Source organism: Symphodus melops (assembly GCF_947650265.1).
Source record: "Symphodus melops genome assembly, chromosome: 6".
Classification (NCBI taxonomy): Eukaryota; Metazoa; Chordata; class Actinopteri; order Labriformes; family Labridae; genus Symphodus; species Symphodus melops.
This window is the reverse complement of record NC_136696.1, coordinates 11,027,974-11,047,767: the sequence shown is the minus strand read 5'-3', so window position 1 is coordinate 11,047,767 and position 19,794 is coordinate 11,027,974. Positions and strand designations below refer to the sequence as shown.

Here is a 19,794-nt window from a genome sequence, read left to right as displayed (position 1 = left end):
CTATGAATATTCATCAGATGGAAGAAAAGAAATCTCGATTTATGATCTTTTATCTTTATTCTTTTGTTTACCTTTATTATAATGCCTGAGTGGATTTGTCCCCTTGGCAACAATAAAGTTGAAGCTTTATAAGAAGCTGAAAAGTGAATGTGTGCCTTGAGTAGGACTCTGCTTGTTGGTTCCCACTCTTTGTGACGCTGTTGTGTCCCTTTAAAACCATCTGAAACACACCTGACATGAATCATTCTCCTTTATTGTTTTTAGATACATGCATTCACTCTTGGCTAAAAAAAGATCATCCAAACTGGACTTCAGTCTGAAAACAATCAGTGCAGTGCGATCTACCCTGAGTTAAAAAGCTTGTTGTGCGCAAGACATATTATATTAAAAAATAAATAGCATTCTATGATTTATTACTCTCAGATTTAAGATTATTCAGGAAGGCGAGCCTTCTCAATGACTGTCCATCTTTGACCTTCGTACCACCGCTCCCCCCCCACGCCGCCTTCTCACAGACGCCCGCAAGGTGACGCCCTCGTTCACTTTAAACTGAGCGATGCCTCCTCCTTCGTCCAGTTTCTTGGCACTACAGCATGGTGTGAGCACCTTCACCGTGTTGCCGAACTTTGAGTAGTCAACCGCGTACATGCCATCCTCCTCGGACACTGTGGGCACGAAGCGATGCCCCCACAGGATCTCCTCCGCCACATACGAAGTCCGAGCCTGCGTGGTGATGCCAGTCGTCTCTACCACTCCCTCCAGCACCACGATCACCTCGATGTCCTCATGCAGCAGGTCGGAGGCGGATAGCTCGTACAAAGGGCTGTCTTTGTCAATCACGTGACAGATGATGAGAGGGGATACAAGGAAGACACCGTTGGTTCCCACCGGGTTATCCATGTGGATGTCGATCTGGTCTAAAGGAACCACCTCGCCCTCTTCTGTGGTGGATCTTCTGACCACCTGCATCCGCACGGTGGCGCTAATAATCATACTCTTTCTAAGATCCCCAATGCGGATCATGAAGCACAGCTTGTTGTTTCGCACAGAGACCACTGCGTGTTTGCTAAAAATAAGGGTCTCCGCGCGCCGGTTGGCCTGTGCCGTTTTCATGAAGATACAGCCGAGCATGACGGCGTTGATGACGAGTCCGACGATGTTCTGTATGATGAGGATGATTATAGCGGAGAAGCACTCTTCTGTGATCATTCGGGCGCCGAAACCTATGGTCACCTGGACCTCTATGGAGAAAAGGAAGGCGGAGGAAAAGGAGTGAATGTCCGTTACGCACGGGACAAAGTCATCTCCTCTCTGGTCGAGGTCACCGTGCGCAAAGGCGATGAGCCACCAGACCATCCCGAAGAGAAGCCAGCTGCACAGAAAGGACATTGTGAAGATGATGAGTGTGTGGAGCCATTTGAGGTCAACCAGAGTGGTGAAGACGTCCTGCAAGAAGCGGCCCTGCTCTCGTATGTTTGTGTGCGCCACATTGCAGGTGCCATTCTTGGAGACAAAGCGAGCTTTCCCCGCTTTAGCCTTGAATTTTGGCTGCTGGACATCTTCAGCCAGGCGTGTCAGCAAGTAGTCATCAGGAATGAGTCCTTTCCTGGACAACATAGCGCTCCCATACTACGCCACCACAGCCTTTTGCTCTGATGGCACCGGTTCGCCTCTGCCAGGCTGAAATAGAAATGTCTCTCCCCTTTCGTTGCCGATTGGGGAGGCACCTTCAAGGCGAAAGAAGCAGAGTCTTATTCTTGCACGGTGTCTGGCGCTTTGCGCGTTCCTCGCGTTGCCTTGGTGTCAGAAGCTCCTAAACCACGAAGTCCCACAAGGGGAAGCTTCTTCCAGCACCGCAGCTGCCGCCGTCACTCATGACCGAAAAGCCGGGCATAGCTGAGCCCCTCCGTCCTGTCCCATCGTGAACCGACCTTTTGGTGATCACTCCCCGCGGCCTCGGGCGCAAGGGAAACTATAGTCAGATGTCAGAAGTTAACCTCGCAGCGTCATGGGTCTCTGAGCGGAGTTTTATCATCTGGATGGGCAGGCAGGTCTTTGTCGCGCATTTGGCTCCGTGCTGACTCTGACACTTGACTACAGCTCGGTAACGTGAGATGAAGCCGCTGTGAGGTGGAGAGGCAGTCCTTCCCTCCCCCACCTCTGTGCTGTGAGTCTCAGCGCAAAATAGAGGGCCTTTATATTACGCAGTGAAATCTGTGCTAAGAGTGCAGTCCCGATACAACTGGTACTTCATACTCTGAATATGTAAAGGGTTGAATATAGCGCACTCAGTAAGTTATCCTCAGGCTATGTGTGTTAAGCTTACATGAATGGAAAGTGGGCCACAGAAATAAGATTAAGTTTTTATTAAGAACCATGGACGGAATTCAAAGCCTTTATTTACAGGCCTCTGAGCTCTATTGGCATCCTTGTAACTTTCTTATATCAGATGTCAGTCCTGGCCTCTCCCCGTGACATCTACCAGTATAAGATCATGATCACTATGCTGTGTTTCTGGCTCTGTCTTCCGGTGTGCCTCTGCTCAGCTTTTTCACCATCATTCTGGGTCATATTTACAAAACAACCCCAAGTAAAAGACAGGTCAATGATAATTTATATTTTATTAACAAAGAATCTACTATGTATGTACAAATATAATACAACATGGTTAAAAAATAAAAGGAATATATTCCATGAGACAATTGCACTTTGAATGTCTTCAATATCTCTTTATCTCTCCTCTTGGGCTACTTGTCTGCTCGCACAAAGGAGGTGAAGACGCTGTCCTCCTTGTCCAGCAGGGCCTGGGGTCTGTCGTACTCCAGGATGATCCCACGCTTCATCACAATCACCAGGTCGGCGTTCAGGATGGTGTGGACGCGATGCTGCACAGCAGAGAAAGGCATCAAAGTTTGACCAGACTTACATCTAATGCTTTATCACACAAACGTTTTTGGGGTTTTTTACAGCACATCTGCTCAATCACTTCTAAGTGGATGAGACCAACTGTAAAAGTAAGATGGGAGATATGAGGTTCTGGTTTAGCAAAATGCCCACAAGCAGTAAAGTTTCCCCTTCTACTTTTTTTGCCCCGTCCTTTTTATTTTGTGTAAGATAAATGTCAGCACTCTGAGGGGGAAATGCATACTGCACAGGCTCAGTGTGGGGGAGATACTCACTGCTATAATAACCACTGTTCGGTCAGCAAAAGCAGTCATCACCACTTTCTGCAGGATGCTCTCCTGTGAGGACACACAAAGAGAGAGGGGAGGGTTAATTCATTTCTAGAATCAAGGTCAACAATAAAAGTAAATGAAGAGGAAACATTCAAATACAAAGCCCTTTAATGCTGGAACAAAAACACACTTCCTTAAGCTTATTTTCCAAACTGTCGCCTTTCTTGTTCCTTGTCTCAGTGGCCCTGATTAGACGCTCCACTGAGCTTCCTGGAGGGCAACGCAGCTGAGCTTTTGTAAGTAGAGAAGTGGCACTTTGTGACCATTTTTGACCTGAGGGTCTTTACTAAGAAGCAACCATTTGCTGACATAGAATCCCCTCAGGCTCATTCTGCACAGAGTATTTTCCTACACTCTTCTTTTCTTCTCATCCTCCTCCTGTTTTAAAGCTGAAAGGTCACCATGAACACTCTTATAATGATGGATCATTAAAATACAATAAATGTCAAGCAAATTTTTGATTAATTGTGTATGTCTCCCTATCGCTACAGCTCCTACTCAAAGCACTGCTGCACACTCACCGTTGCCATGTCGATAGAAGCTGTGGCTTCGTCCATGATGAGAATGCTGCTCTTCCTGACAAAGGCTCTGGCCAGACAGAAGAGTTGTCTCTGACCCTGACTGAAGTTTTCTCCTCCCTCCGTCACCATGGCATCTGAAGGGAATCAAACATTAACCATATATAAGCAGAGTTGTAAAATGATACTTCAAAAATGAAACTGCTCTCCAGTGGTCTCCTACACATTTAATGGCAGATTTAAGTTTATTTGTCATGTATTAATCCTGAAAATAATAGCTGACTATGTCAGTGAGTTCAACTTTGAAAAACATTGGGTTTGATCTCCAAAAAAAATCCTCTCCTGGTTTACTTCCTGGCTCACTTTTCTGCTTTGTATGCAACATAAATCTCTACTCTGACAAGTTGAAGTTGCCTTAATTAAATTAAAAGGTAAAATAGAGTGGCTGTGTAACTGATCAATATCTTATTGAACTCTTGGCTCAAGTGAACGTAAGCTAAATTAGTGAGAGACTTTTGGCCTAACACACACAAACATATGTATCAGTGTCACATAAGAAAAGTGAAGGCATGTCTCTCATCAGCAGTTTGTAGTTCAAGAGCAGCTCACAAGTACAGAGGACATCAGAGACTAAAATAACTGTGTGATAAATGACAGAGCAGCAGAAGCTAAAAAAGACCCTGCAGAGAGGAGCCCCCCCTTGCATGGGCATCTTAATCATCAATCATGTTTGTAGGTTGAAGAATCACTCAGCTCCCAGCCGATATCTGAAAAAGAAGAGTCTGCCTCTCTTCTGTGTCAGTAATGAGCAGATAATGTGTCTTTACGGGATGGAGTGGCTCCACACGTAATCCATGCTCCTGTATTCTGGTAAATTGTCATGTCGAGACAAGATGGCAGCTAACAAATGTGAAGATCACTTTGAACAATTTGAGGAACTGTTGACTTGGACTGTCCACTTAAATAACAATAATCAACAATGATTGTACTGAAATAACAATGACAGCGTGAACTCGTGAGTCAGATGGAGTTTAACTGAGTAATAGTGTGCATTACTGGAGAGCATAATAAGCATGCTCACATACTAATGTGAAGAAGATATAATACTTTCTATGGGAGGATATGAACAAGTAAAGTGAATTAAACTGTACATGATCGAGGGGAATGATGTTCAGCAGAGCTGATTTACACTGGCTCATAAACGTACTAAAGTGCTCAAATGCAAATACGTTTTATTATTATACTTTCACTTTGCCAAAAGTTTGGTTTGTGACCAAGTCATTATTCTCTGTCTTGGGCTAATTTAAATTTTGACCAGAGAATTACACAACATTAAAATAGAACAAAATGTTGAGAATTTTTTGCAAAAACAGTGGGTGCTATCCAATATTTATACCATTTTTTTTTCTGTCAGCAGCACCAAATGTGGCATTAAAATGTAGACAAAGAAGTACACACAAAAAGAAAATGTAATTATAATCTAATTAACTTATTTACTCACCGAGGCCTCCTGCAAGACATTTAACAACCTGTTTCAGTTGAGCGATGTCCAAAGCTTCCCAGAGCATCTCATCTGTAGCCGTCATCTCTGGGTCCAGGTTGAACCTAACCAGAAAAATGGTATCTGATAAGACTAAGATATCTCAAACTGAAGTTGGACATCATCACACAGCTTCATCAAATCGCTTCTTCTCCATGACATAGGGAGTCACTGTGGCTGCAGTCTAAAATTAGCAAAGCAGATGTCCCCTTATCTTCTCGCCTCAGATTTAGATAAGTGTCTCTGATGGATCTGCCAACGTGTTTGTTCCTGTACCTGGAGATACTTTGAGTCTAAACCCATGTGATGAGACACCCTGCTGCTAAAACTGATGCTGTAGTGGGGATGAGTTATTGAAGGTCATCATACCGGATGGTCCCACTGAACAGAAAGGGGTCTTGCAGGATGATGGACAGTCGAGATCTCAGGGTCTGCAGTGGCAGCTTGGCAATGTCAATGTCATCGATTACAATCCTCCCTTTGAAATAAAATATCCAAAAACAAAATATCAATTATTACACCTTTCTTAGAATTTCAAGGGTTGTAATGAAAGTGGGTTTTTTTGTACCCTCAAACATGTCCACCATGCGGAAGAAGGCCAAGGAGAATGAGGATTTGCCACTGCCGGTCCTGCCACAGATTCCCACCTGAAAACAAAGCAGCCAACATTTAGAAATCAGTGTTTCATATTTCCCTGCATTTACTCTTTGTTTCCTCGGTCTGCTTACCTTCTGTCCAGGGCTGATATGTGCATTGACGTTTTTGAGCACAGGCTTCAGTGTAGTGTCGTACCGGACACTCAGGTTCTGGATCTGGATCTCTCCCTGTCGGGGCCAGCCCTCAGGGACCTGAGACACAGCTGAGCCACACACAAACATTGGATTGTTTAGAATCAGCACTTTAATATTTGTCATGCACCTTAAGACTGATGAGCTTTTTCACCTTTTATTTCATAAACAATGCATCTAAGGAGTAAACAGTAATGGGTGTGCAGGAATTGTGATCAACTACAATCTTAAGTGACCAAAAAAATCCCCAAACTTTCTACCTCAGAAAGTTTGTGAGCAACAGTTTGTGTGATTTATTTTGTCCGGCTGTTGAAAAAGATTTCAATTAGTACAGTAGTGCGACTCACTGAGCAGCCCCTCATAGTTCTCTGGTTCAGTTTTTAGAAGGCCATTAATCCTCTTGACTGATCCGAGCTGCACCTCCATGTCTGCCAGGTTACGCACCATCCAGTTCATGTAGTTTGATACCTAAAACATGAAAGAGGAGGATGAGGAGGAGCAGGAGGAGGAAGAGGAGGATAAATGTCACTGAAGGCTCACACTGGAAAAAAAACAGGAGATTACATACATTTTCATACATTGATCAATTATGTATTTTGGCGACAATACATTTCAGAGAAGAACTAATTTGATTTCATGAAATATTAATTTTCTTTAATTATTAACCCTGACATTGTTCATGTGAAATCTTCCATTCAACAGAACTTTTTTAAGAAAGACAGCTTTGTGACACCAAGCTACACAAAGCACAACTTATTCCAAAATCCCTGAGGATTTTTTAAATATGTGTGTTAAATGAAGAATAACTCTAAAATACACATTTTGTCAAATGACACATTTGATGTACAATGTGACATTTAAATGTGATAAAAATAAAAACACCTTTCTGTCTTCAGGTAAACGAGAGGAAAACACACATACAAACATATTCACACGTCTCACCATGAGTGCGTAGGTCAGTCCCAGCCCCACCAGACCGGTAGACAGCTGGTTGTAGAGACAGTTTGTGATGGAGGCAACAGCTGCTACCAGCACCACACAGGCTCCTATGTACTCCTGCAGGGAGACAATGTCAGATATACAGAGAGGACAGAACGCAGCTCAGAACGAGTAAATACATTAAAATCGATGCATCATTGAGGATTCATTTAGCACAGGACTCTGCATGTTTTCTTTGAGCATGAATCCATAATGACCTGAGTGTTTCACCCTTAGCAAAACATGAAAGCTAAATGAGCTGTGAGCAGAAAGCATGCAGTGTTTCATAAAAACACAACATGACAATAACATAGCAGTGAGTCCATTAAACATTCAGTTATTTATCCCAACAGGGGGAGCAGTTACCCAGCAACAAAGCACAGAAACAGCTTCTATCTGACAAACAGGACAGATATGAATTTAACAGTAAACAGATCTTTACCATGCGGACCTCCAGCCAGCGGTTTGCTGCTGTGAGGAAGAGCGAGGCGATGTTGTTGGCATCAGTGAACTGCAGGAGCCTTTGTCTGAACCTCGGCTCGTACCTGCCAGAACAAAAGACATGACTCATTTTTAAATGTGCTTCTGTGTCCTGAAAGTCCACCTGCCTGCACTCTGCCACTTATCTGCATCCTAACTGGATCTCTTCAATCCAACAATAAAGACGTTGGCTCTGGGAATAGATTATTAAATTAATAAATTAAAAAATTCATTAAAAAAAAGTGGAAAAAAAGAAAACTGACACAAATTAATATACACATTTGGGAGTTTATGGAAATGATCATAAAAGAAAAAAGGACATGAGCACATGCTTGAGTGGAGAATAACTGTGACCTTTGATATCTTTCTTGTAAAACAATGAATTACTCAGTTAGGATGATGGACCCTGTTGGTGATAATTACCTCAGGGCTCTTATAGTGGTGAGACCCTCCACTGTCTCAGAGAAGTGGGAGAGAAGAGGGAGCTGGGTGCTGTCCTCAAGCTGCTGCAGGTCCCTGATGGAAACACAGGAAACAGGAAAGAGTCAAATATCAAACGAGGGTCAAAGGTCATAAGGAGGTTCGATGAAGAAAAAAAAACCAAGAGACAAGCGCATGGATGTTTCTGAAGGTTTAAAGAGGGGAGCCAACAAACCACTGAGCTGTTTTTCTGCTAGAGTACCAGACAGTACAACTGCACAACAGGATGCTCTTGATCGTGTCGCAGCAGAAGAGGTGTTGCTGTGCCTTCTTTATTACAGTATGTGTGGAGCATTCAGGCTCCAGCTCAGGTCCTCTGAGAGGTGCACTCTCAGGAACTATAAACTGGCGACACGTTCCCCCTTTTCCTCATTTATGTGCAGACTATTGTGGAGTATTTTTTGTTTTTTTCCTGTAATCGATTATTATGTCCTTGGTTTTCTTCATGTTGAAGTGCAGGTTGTTGTTTTTGCTCCAAACAGAAAATGTTTGAACCTCCTCCCTGTCGGCCACCTCGCTGTTGTTAGAGATTAGTCCTACAATGGTGGAGTCATCTACAAATTTGAAGAAGGTTTTGGAGCCAAGGGTGGCTGTGCAGTCATGGGTGTACAGGGAGTAGACAATATGAGGATGCAACCTTGGGGTACACCAGGGTTGAGGATGATGATAGAGGAGTTGCTATCTCCCAGCCAAACATGCTGAGGTCTGTTTGATAGAAAGTCTTGGAGCCACATGGATGGAGTTGAATGTAGAGCTGAAGTCAACAAATGACAGTCTGACATTGGTGTTGGGCTGTTCCAGGTGGGTGAGGGCAGTGTGTAGTGAGAGTGAGATCACAATCAGAATCAGCTTTATTGTCCAGGTATGTTTAACACACAAGGGATTTAACTTTGGTAGACTGTGCTGTCTCTGTACAATGTCAACATTAAATAATAACAATTAGATAACAAATATTAACAGTTAATTAAAGGCTAATATGTACAAGACTAAATAAGATAATAGTGCAGTGGTGAGTAGTGCAAAAGGATGATGAAGTAAACACAAGGTAGTTGTCTTTGACCAGTGGGGATGCAGGATTAATTTGGGGCAGTATCAGTCTCTCCATTCATTAAATGATTATCGGAGTCAGGGCAACTGGCCGGTAATCATTCAGGCTTGAAACAGCTGATGATGTTGTTGTGATTTACTCTCAAACACTGATTGTTGCGGTTTTCAGGCAGGTAGGCACTGTCGTGCATGTCGTGGAGACTTGTTAAGGATTTCTGTGAAGAGCAAGCTGGTCTGCACAAGCCCTTAGTGCTCGTTCAGGGACTCCATCTGGCCCTGCTGCTGCTTTGTAGGTCCCTCTTCACCTGATGGATTTGCAGAATGAGTGGATGGTTGTTCTCTGTGGGTGTGAGGGGGGAGGTGGTTTCTTTGTTCGAGAGGTCCTCAAAGCGAGCATAAAATGAGCCGGTCTGGGAGGGAGGTGTCAGTGGGGGTGTGGTCTGGTGATAGTCTGTGATGTTCCCGATGCCTTTCCACATAGAGTGGGGGTTGATGTCTCTGTTGTATTTGTATGCATTCAAATGTTAAACATGTAATCATTGTCCAAGCAGCAGTTTCAGGCATCAAAAATGTCAATATAATACTAATAATTTATACTTTAGGGCTCAGCCTTTTACCAAGGCCTTGTTTCAGTCTCTCGAGAATGACTCTGGTCAAGACCTTACTGGGGACAGGTAGGTAAACATTATTCCTCACCAATTTCCACATTCTGACAGGTCACCCTTTTAAGGTAAGGCCGGATCAAGCAGGGTTCTGTCAGGATAGGTCCTGACCAGCACAGATCACATCGCCACCCTGCATATCATCATCAGCAGTCGATCGACTGGCAGTCCCCACTCTATGTAACATTCGTGGACTTTGAAAAGGCTTTCAACAGTGTGGACAGAGAGACCATCTGGAAGCTGATCCACCACGATGGGATTCCACAGAAACTGATTAAAATCATCCAACTTCTGTACAAGAACTCCACCTGCCAAGTCATCCACAACGGGAAGTTAACCAACCCCTTCCGAGATAAAAACCCGGGTGAGACAGGGATGTATGTTGTCTCCAACAATCTTTTTAATGGCCATCGACTGGATCATGAGAAAAACAACCATGGCCGACAAAACGGGCATTCAGATAACATCAGCCTCTTGTCCCTTCAACACCAACACACACAGTCAGAACTAACACAACTCTGTGAAAAGGAAGGCAAAGACGGGAAACGTGCAAATTAACAATAAGCAAGAATCTCAAATCCACCTGGGAGGAGAGAACATAAAAGAAAATGACCACTTCACATATCGGGTCAGCAAAGATGGCGGATCAGACCAGGACATCAAGAGCTGAATAAACAGAGTAAGACATGCCTATAACAAGTCCCTTCCAGACTGAGCTACTGCTGGATTATATAGATATAATCTGCCTTCGCCCTGATGGTCTCATACATCTCATATAGAAACATTAGTATTACATTTAGTCAGTCAGATAAAAACTCCTTGGATGAACTTTAAGGCCTTCTCCACAATATGAGGAAAGTAAAGAAAGTGGATATGATAATAAATGTAATTTTCATCAGGAGACGTGTAATAGATCTGCGTGGAGTCAGTAATGAGCCTTTTCAAACTCACTCTGTTTTACATTTGAGGAGTTAAAGATTGTTAATCCACTTCACATCTGATCTCTGCCTCGCCGTCCCATGTCACTCACCTGGAGGCCACACGGAAATATTTCTGGATGAAGTAGCAGGTGATGGCCAACGGCAGGAGGGTGAAGAGAAAGACAGGGGTCACATAGGAGATGACGCCCAGAGCGGATACACACAGCAGGGTGGAGCGAGAGAGGCACTCCAGGGTGGTGGGGATGTGCTGGTCGATGGTGTTAGTGTCTGTGGAGAATCTGTTGAGGATGCTGCCGAGAGGAGTCGTCTCAAACAGCCTGCAGGGATGAAAGCAGTGCATGTTATTGAATCTGTGTCTTCAGAAAGATTTTCCAGTGGTGACCAAAAAAACAACATTTATCATGAATCTGCTCGGACAGCTGGTTTAGTCTAAACTCTCTCATGTGTAATGTAACTGATTATCCAGTTAGATGTGTGTAAGTGTGTTTACAGAGCTGCACAAAGCTGCCTGTAGGTTTGTTAAGCGCATGTGAGCGTGTGATGTAAGTAGAGTCTCCGAGGTTATGTGTAATGGACAACAGATGGTGCTTTGAGTAATGGAGTGAAAAGGGGGGCTTTTAACTCTGTTTCCTCGTTTTAATTATCTTTTTAGCGCACACACACACACTCGGTCTTACAAACATCATGAGGCAGTGCACACACTCTCTGACACATCTTACCTCATAGGGGCCAGGATGATCTTGTTGAGCAGGTTGTGGTGGAGCTCCTTGGCCACCTTTAGGCCGGTCCACTCCACAGCAATGGAGGTGGCCAGACACAGGACGATGCAGAGGCAGCAGAGCCCGCTGAACACAAGCAGATACCATGAATGACTGAAACCGCAGTCCTGCAGAGAGTGAGAGACACATGCTGATTAAAGACTTCAACTGTGTGTCTATGTTTGAGAGAAAGAGAGAACAGGGGCCTCTCTGTCACTCAGTTTGTTTTCACTGTAATTATAAGCCTAATTAAACTCTGAGGCTTGTTAAAAATTGACTCCCTTAAAGTGACAGGATCCTGTAGGGCCCTAAAAGCTCTCCTGTTCACTGCTTAGTTGGCCTCCTACTTACTTATGTGGTGTTGATTACCAACCATTGATTAATTTAATTTGTGTTGTAAGCCAACAGTCACTGTACAAATAGTGTGGACCCTCGAAATTTAAAAGGTAGTTAAATACATTCAATATTTTGAAAATTATGCTGTGCCGGTGAATACGTAAGATAAAAATAGAAACATTACATTAAATAATTACATCAAAGTTTCTTGGCTGCTAGTTTTCTATAGCATTTTAAACGAATCAGAGTTATTACATGTCCCCTCAAAGTATTGTATACAAAAAAACTGTTGTGCAGAGATGCTTTAAATAGATCCCTGAAAAATAAATCCAAGCATCTGCTGTTAGCTTGACCGCAAGTGTTTTCTACCAAGCAAATAAAACAATTACCGTAAATTCCGGACTATAAGCCGCTACTTTTTTCTCACACTTCGAGCACTGCGGCTTCTACTCCGGTGCGGCTAATGCATGGATTTTTCTTGGGGGACAATGAGCTTCTGCCGCAAAAACATTTGACTTCGTCACGTCGGATCTTAATATCAGTCATTTTGCGCTTCATGCACGCACCCTCATCATGGAAAACACACAGAGAAATACATATGATGCAGCTTTCAAGTTAAAGGCGATCGACCTGGCTGTCAAAGAAGCTAACAGAGCTGCTGCACGTTAAGATGACACTGACAGCGACAACAGAGACTGAGGAAGTGAGTAATGAAGTCATTCTGAGGCAGTGAATGGATGGACTTTTTCTTGTGAAATATATTACGGTCATCTTTTTCATCAGCCGTGTTACAGACACCGTCGGCTAGGCTTCGTATTGTAACGGTTCATGTTGTAAAGTCAGTAGTTGATAATGTGTTCATAATTCCGATTATGTGGAGAGTCAGTGAATGCACCAGCGAGAACGTGTTGAGTGGCTGTATGAGAGAACGCTGGGGGAGAGAGTTGGATTGTTACGGCAAGTTATGTGTTGCTCTCTGCTGTAAACGGCGTGGTCACGGCCGACAGTGATCGGGTTATTAAGTTATTATTTGTTATTATTCGTCGTCCTTTAACGTCCGTACGGACGCTACAGTATTTGCGGATGTTACCGGTAGCCTACGTCTGTGTAAATAGCTCTTGTTATAGCGTGGACACCTGCGGCTTATAATCAAGTGCGGCTTATATATGTACAAATACATTTATTTACTTATTTTTAGCCGGTGCGGCTTATATCCAGGTGCGCTCAATAGTACGGAATTTACGGTATACAGTTATACTGTATGAACAAATCAGCAAAGGACATTTATTTGTTTCAGAGTTAAATTTGGTTGCAAAAACAACTTTGCAACTGTTGCCTTCAAGTCCTTTAAAGCACATCATTTTCAAATGTGTCAAATAAAAACACCAGAGGCCTCTCAGGTGAAAACACACTCTACAGCTTGTCAAGTTATTAAATTATGGATCTTGTGAAGACTTTCACGAGATCTATAACATAATTTAATAACTTTGATATCACATATATGATAATAAGTATTAATTGCAGAAATATAAAAAAAACACAACATTTAAATATGTAAGGTTTGACCATTCAGTCTGGTTCTGCTCGATATTAAATGAAAAAAAAAATCAATTATAAATTACAACTAGGTTTCTGTAAGTTATCTATGATATTGATATGATAATATAAAAATATTGTACAAAGAGCACAGTCTGTATCAGATGTCCTAGGACAGCTTTTGTTGTTGTCTGTCCCTGGGTGTAAGTCATTGCAGAAACAGACTTAGGAATTGCGGCATGCTCGTTGATTTGATTAAAATATAAAAGAGGTGACAGAAGTAGACTTTTCCTCCTCAGAAACATTAAGATTAGAGAGTCTTGTTGTTTGAAGATGCTAATGTCCTTGTTGATGCCTTTGTGTCATGCATAATGGATAATGTTCATCTGTCAAGTTTGTCAAGACTCTCAAACATAACGTAAATACTTGCTCCAGTGAAAATCACCCGGCGATAGTGTTTTAGGGTTCAGAAAAGTAGAATCATGAGAATACAGACATTTCATTTGTGTTGTTCATGTATTGTACCTTTCTGTTCTCACCAGGTCAAACAGTCCTTCTGTTATATTCAGGCAGTATACTCATCTCCTTTTCACCTGTATCATTGAATGTCTCACACACTCGTAATTAGTGTACAGTCTGATTTAGAAGCAATGTTGTACATTTTGTTTGGCAGAGCTTCAGAGTTTATTTCCTGCTTTATCTAATCTACACTGTGCTTTAACCACGCACAGAGCTGTCTGCAGAGAGCAGCCTGCACGGAGCTGAGGGAGCATTACAGAACTTCTGAGCATCCTCCACTCAAGCACAGTGTAGATTAGATAAAGCAGAAAATAAACTCTGTAGCTCTGCCAAACAAAATGTACAACACTACCTCTGCATCAGACTGTACACAGGTGAAAAAGCGATGAGTACACTGTCAGAATGATACAGAAGGACACTTGAACCTGCAGCACGCAGACCCAGGTGACTTTGGCCTCTATGACTGTATGAAATGTGACCTGGCATTTTTGTTCAAAGGACGGACACTTACAGGCTAAACAAGGACCTACACACAAACACACACACACACACACACACACACACACACACACACACACACACTTACAACTATTAATAGTATGACCTCTTCTGTAGTCAAGGAGCATGATATCCATGTGGCAGCTGCTGTGGACTGAAAGTGTAAACAATGCAGTATAACCTCTGTAAGTATTTACACTTTCTTTCTGAACATTTCTTTGAGGTATAAAATGGTTATCAAGAGATTATCTCATCTTTTGTAATCTTACAGAGAGATATAACTTAATAAAAGGTTGCTGTCTCTGACAACTAGTCTTTCCTCTAACACACTAACTCTGTTGTTTCTAAATCAGGATGTTTGTTTTTTTCACAAACTGTCTTCAATGTTAACACTTGTGTATTCAAAGCTTAAAAGATGTGTTGTGTTATTTCTGCAGCCATCTGATCTAAATAATGAAACCTCTGTAATTTCTAATGTCAGCATCAGTTTCTTTAAGTCATCTCATGTAAAACACACACGTACACTTATATAATCTTCTCATTCATTTGTTCACACAGGCTCCATCTTTGATATCTCCTTTCTCTAATGCAGATGATGCTGTGCTAACACTAACACTAGCTAACACTTCATCTGGAGCTGGCAGCGTCTGTGACTGTGTTTTAGGTCAGAGCCGCTGAGCTGAAATTCACAGAAGATTCAGTGAGAGCTCTGTTACATAATGTCACACAGTCTGTTTTTTTTCGGTATGACTTTGTGTAAAATATGAATGTGACTACAATCGCTGATATTTTAAGTCAACATTTCTGGATAAATTGATTCATCTTTACGTCTCATAAAGGCTGAAAAACAGTGAAATTGGGGAACAATTTTTTAACATAGCTTGCTTGTTTTGTCTAATAACTAGTCAAAAACCCTCAAGATAATTAGTTTACTATCACAGATAACTGCAGTACAGGTGTTGTTCTCTGTACCCAGAGGATACTGGTTGCATTTTCAAAAAATAACCTTAAATTAAATTATAAATCTATCCGAAATGTGAGGCAGAAAAAAACAGATGGGAAAGACATGATAACAACATTTTATGTCAATCGACACACTATCCTGTTCACAGTCTCACCTGAACCATAGTACAGTTACGGGCTGTGGCTTCGATCTTGGCAGTGATGACGCGAGAAGTCCAGTGTGCCAGCCAGTAGTCAATGGCAACCATGAGAGAGTGTTTGAGGAGCTGTGACAGGAGAAGCAGGGTGAGCAGCAGGAGTCCAGCGGAGGACAGGTAGGTTCCACAGGAGCGCCAGGGGATGGTTGCACGCTGACGCATCACCTGAGACAGGTTGTCATCATCGTCACTCTCCACGGATTCATCTGATGTCAGACAGAGACGAGTCATATATTAAAGGCTCAGGGTTTACTGGCTGTTTTGGTAAAACTCTCCTTTAACCTCAGGGGAAAATATTATGCACAGTTGGAGATGTATTCTTCTCTCCTGTGACTCATTGCTCGTGCCCTCAGACATTTCCGACACTCCCTCCCTGATACTTAATCATCCCACTTATCCCTCTCTTTTCCTCTTTTTCGGACACGTCTCAGATTCATTGTCTTCGTGAGGAACAACTGCTGGCACAGAGCAAGAGACAAGAAAAATATAACAGAGAAAGAGGGCAAAAGGAGAGAAGGTATGCTACAAGCTAAAGTCTCGAAACACCCAACAGATGCTCATTCACATGTTTAGCGTGATTTCCCAAAACAACAGTGCAGGCATGACACCCTGTTCGGGGTTGAGAAGCTAATGTTAAAGATGTAAATATATGTCATCATGCAGCAGCTATTGTAGCTTGCAGCAGCATTTAAGGATCAGACGAGGTCGTGGCAGAGAAGAGAGCAGGAGAAGAATAGAAAGGGAGCGAATGACTAGCATGACTAAAACAGACTACTTCTAATACCAACCTGAATGCAATCATGCCAGCTCTAAGAGGGTTTAGAGGAGCGGGAGTGATAATGTTTGGGTAAAAGTGAGAGAAAATGGATGATGAGATTCTACGATGGAGGTAAAAGCTGACACAGCAGCTGATTTTTGTTGCAGCGTCACAATGCCAAAGACTTGTATTTGTTTGTTTTTTTCAGTCCATGCTTTCTGATCACACCTGCTCGATCGAACACGAGTGCAGCAGCTGGAGCTGGAGCCATAGCACAAGTCCACGCAGAGGTGCCACCAGCACACGGGAGACAACACAGAACACAGATAAAGATAACAGCCAGGGCACCTCAGAGCAGCCTAAACTACAGCCGTTTGTTCAGCAGAGACACACAAAAGATCAGAGTCTGTGTGAAGCTACAGCAGGTGGCTAATAAAAGAAGGTGGTGCTGGTCGCTGAGAAAGTCTAAAGAGAATCGGAGAAAGGAAAGTATGGAGTTTTTAACACCTGTGTAATGTTTGAATTACAGATAAAGAACAAGATACAGGAATCAAGTACGAAGAATTTGTGGTCATTCATGTGTTTGCAAACATTTCAGCAGGTGTTAACACAAAAACAGTTTCAACTTACTGAATCTGCTCCTCAGAAAATGTGAGGAAAAGGGTAATGATACTTCACCTCTAGTAGCTTTAATTGTTAACACCATTACAGATGTAAATCATTATTCACTGACTGCATCATCCTTACATGTAATAAAACGGTTGCTTTCTTAGTTGTGTGCTTTGACCTCTCACCTTCCTCGTCCTCTTCAGTCCTGACAGCCTCTTTGGAGTACATAGCTCTCCGCAGATTTTTTCTTTCCAGGTCGGTCATACTAGCAGCCACTGTCTCCTGCAGGACAGAGTAGAATAAACATCTGAATCTCCCAAAGAAGCTAACATCCCGTTGATTAAATCTACAGTCCAAGCAGCTCTGGACTGTAAACATGTTTCTAAACAACAGAAGCAGGGTTTGTGGAAGGTGGTTTGAATCATTTAAATCTATAAGCAGCATGAAGTAATAAATCACCTTCTCAAAATCCTGGTCCTGTCTGTGCATCAGTGTTTTCCACTGCTCGAAGAGTTCAGGCTCAGAGTTCTGGATGTCCTTCAGAGTCCCCTCAGTCTGGATGGTGCCGTCTTTCATGGCTATGATCTAACAAACACACAGAAGGAGAGAACACAACCTCTGTCAGCAGACACTGAAAATCAATCATTATGTGCTTTGAAATCTTAACGAGATAAACCTTTTACATCCCAATAAAACCATTAAATGTTTCATGAATAATTCAACAGAAGCACAAATGGGCAATAATATCAATTACTTTAACATTTAAAAGCTCATTTATACAGCTCTTTAACTTGACATTTTATTAAGCTGGTTAAGATAACAGATAACAGAAAACACACACACACACACACACACACACACACACACAAACTTACCCAGTCTGCGTGTGGTAGATACTGCAGTTTGTGTGTGACCAGCACCACTGTCCTCTTCTCCTCCCTCAGCAGCTTTAGGATGCCTTCCTGCATCAGATGATCACTCAGGTGGATGTCTAAAGCGGAGAACGGGTCATCCTAAAAAAAATCATCAAAGATTGAAAAAAAGCAATCAATTATTAGAGCAGGGGCAAGGAAAGAAAAACAACTATGAGTAAGCTTGACAGAACTGGTGCACAGAAATGCGTCTGTCTTTTTCAGCTAAACCAATCCCGCTTAAAATGAAAGTCTCAGGGAAAAACACAAATACAAAAATCTTTTACATAAAATAACCTTTTATTAAACGGTATCTTAAAATTTAGTTTGAAGTTTTCTTATATCTTGACAGATCTTGACAGAAGATATATTGCTAATATTGTATAATAACTTTGATTGTTTCAGTAATTCTTCATGCAAATCTGCTAAAATGATCATTTTATGTCACACAAATAGCAGGATTTTCTGCTTTTCTTTAGTATGTTCCTTTTTAAGAAAACCAATGAGAACTCCGGGAGTTTGTGAATATTATTGTGCTCAAATTGAACAACTATTAAAAAAAACATATTTTCAGATAATTAAAAATGTTAAAATAGTGGCAGTACACTCCATCAGGGACTGTCTTGAACGTGGTTTAAATTTGTGTTTGCTATTTCTGTCACGTAGACGGTATCAAAAATAGAATCCCATCTGAAGTCAAAGCTTCAGAAACGCTGAAAACTGACAGACTGTCTGCTAAAAAGGTTAATGTTAAAGGCACCACAATGTATTCTGTATGCGTGTGTGCATACTCACCAGAAACACCAGACTCGTCTGCTGGTACAGCGCTCTGGCTACACTGATCCTTTGTTTCTGTCCACCTGAAAGGATAATTCCCTGCACCAGAGGGCAAAAAGAAAACGTGAGGAAATGTTTACTTCAGAGTCCTACTACAGCTACAAATGAGCTCCAATATTACATCAGTAAATGTGTGTGGCACTCGGCCCAAAGGAGATTTACGGTTTATTTCTCTCATTACTGCTGCATGAAGAAATCCAACATGACAGTGCTCTGGCTAAACAAGGTCAAACATCAAATCCTGGCTGCCCAGTAATGATGACAAATGATTCTGCAGCGCAGTGAAACACAGTGGGAGTTGTTATAAGATCTGGATAACAAAAGGCCACAGAGGAATAAAAAGAAAATAATAGGTCTGACTGATACTGACCCGCTCTCCGATCTCTGTCTGGTCCCCCTGTGGAAGGATGTCGATGTCTGGCTGGAGAGAGCAGGCGTCGATGACAGCTTTGTATCTGTCACACACAAACACAAAGAGAATACAGATGAAGACAGGACAGGTGGTAATATTATAATATAGATACATTCATTTGAATCATGTAGTATAAGATGCATAACAAAACCCATAAGAAAATAATAAAATAAATGCCAGCTTTTAAGTAAGGAGGGAATTTGAGCTGTCAAAACATTTTGTTTGGAAAGACACAGACTGGCTTAAACTGTTGACTTAATCACACATCAGCACATCTAATTCACTTCACTGGCCTCGGGGAGAAGGACGGCTATTGGCTCTATTTTGGCTTAACATCTTGGCCTGAAAACATATTGATTATTCAGTTTTAATTAACAACTCTAAGAGAGCTAGCTTTCTATGGTATATTATGGATGTCACTGTGAGGCTTTTAACAAACGTCAATAATTATGAAGGGGAGACAGTTTACACACTAATTGCTGATTAAATAGTTGAACATGAATCAGTACGTCAGTGCCTGATTTTTATCTAGGCACTCTGTTTTTGGATTGTGGGGAGGGAGTCATGTTGCCGTTTGATTTATTATGTTTTAAAACACTTTAGTGTAGATCATTGTATGAAAAGTACAATACAAATAAAGTTTGTTTGATTGATTGGTGTGTTTGTGGCACAACTAGGCTTATCACTTTATTATTATTATTATTTATTTTTTTTCCGACGCTCTCCCATTTGAGTCATCGAGGAGCATGTGCTCCCATGAAGAAGCTTAGTATCAAAAGATCTGCTGGAAC

The 19,794-nt window shown here is 42.0% G+C and overlaps 2 protein-coding genes across 5 annotated transcripts in view; both read right to left on the bottom strand.

Annotated features, from left to right (window-relative positions):
• Positions 1–85: 85 nt before the first annotated feature.
• On the bottom strand, positions 86–2,536 carry kcnj11 (potassium inwardly rectifying channel subfamily J member 11). The gene has a single exon (XM_079346611.1). The coding sequence runs from the start codon at positions 1,615–1,617 to the stop codon at positions 454–456; it is 1,164 nt and encodes a 387-aa protein (XP_079202737.1). The 5' UTR covers positions 1,618–2,536; the 3' UTR covers positions 86–453.
• An 11-nt stretch (positions 2,537–2,547) lies between these two features.
• abcc8 (ATP-binding cassette, sub-family C (CFTR/MRP), member 8) overlaps positions 2,548–19,794 on the bottom strand; it is a 49,913-nt gene continuing 32,666 nt past the window's right edge. For 3 of the 4 annotated variants that reach the window (XM_079346582.1, XM_079346584.1, XM_079346583.1), the window contains exons 21-39: positions 18,962–19,046; positions 18,550–18,630; positions 17,719–17,856; positions 17,303–17,428; positions 17,029–17,125; positions 15,436–15,683; positions 11,390–11,556; positions 10,760–10,987; positions 7,964–8,056; positions 7,503–7,605; positions 7,025–7,138; positions 6,430–6,550; positions 6,023–6,153; positions 5,863–5,941; positions 5,664–5,772; positions 5,256–5,359; positions 3,758–3,891; positions 3,180–3,242; positions 2,548–2,885 (exon numbers count right to left, since the gene is read on the bottom strand). In XM_079346582.1, the coding sequence (XP_079202708.1) occupies positions 2,748–2,885; positions 3,180–3,242; positions 3,758–3,891; positions 5,256–5,359; positions 5,664–5,772; positions 5,863–5,941; positions 6,023–6,153; positions 6,430–6,550; positions 7,025–7,138; positions 7,503–7,605; positions 7,964–8,056; positions 10,760–10,987; positions 11,390–11,556; positions 15,436–15,683; positions 17,029–17,125; positions 17,303–17,428; positions 17,719–17,856; positions 18,550–18,630; positions 18,962–19,046 (2,359 nt within the window). In that variant the 3' untranslated portion in view covers positions 2,548–2,747. Of the gene's footprint in view, positions 2,886–3,179; positions 3,243–3,757; positions 3,892–5,255; positions 5,360–5,663; positions 5,773–5,862; positions 5,942–6,022; positions 6,154–6,429; positions 6,551–7,024; positions 7,139–7,502; positions 7,606–7,963; positions 8,057–10,759; positions 10,988–11,389; positions 11,557–15,435; positions 15,684–16,462; positions 16,532–17,028; positions 17,126–17,302; positions 17,429–17,718; positions 17,857–18,549; positions 18,631–18,961; positions 19,047–19,794 lie in introns of all 4 variants that reach the window. The other variant, XM_079346585.1, reaches the window with a different exon arrangement.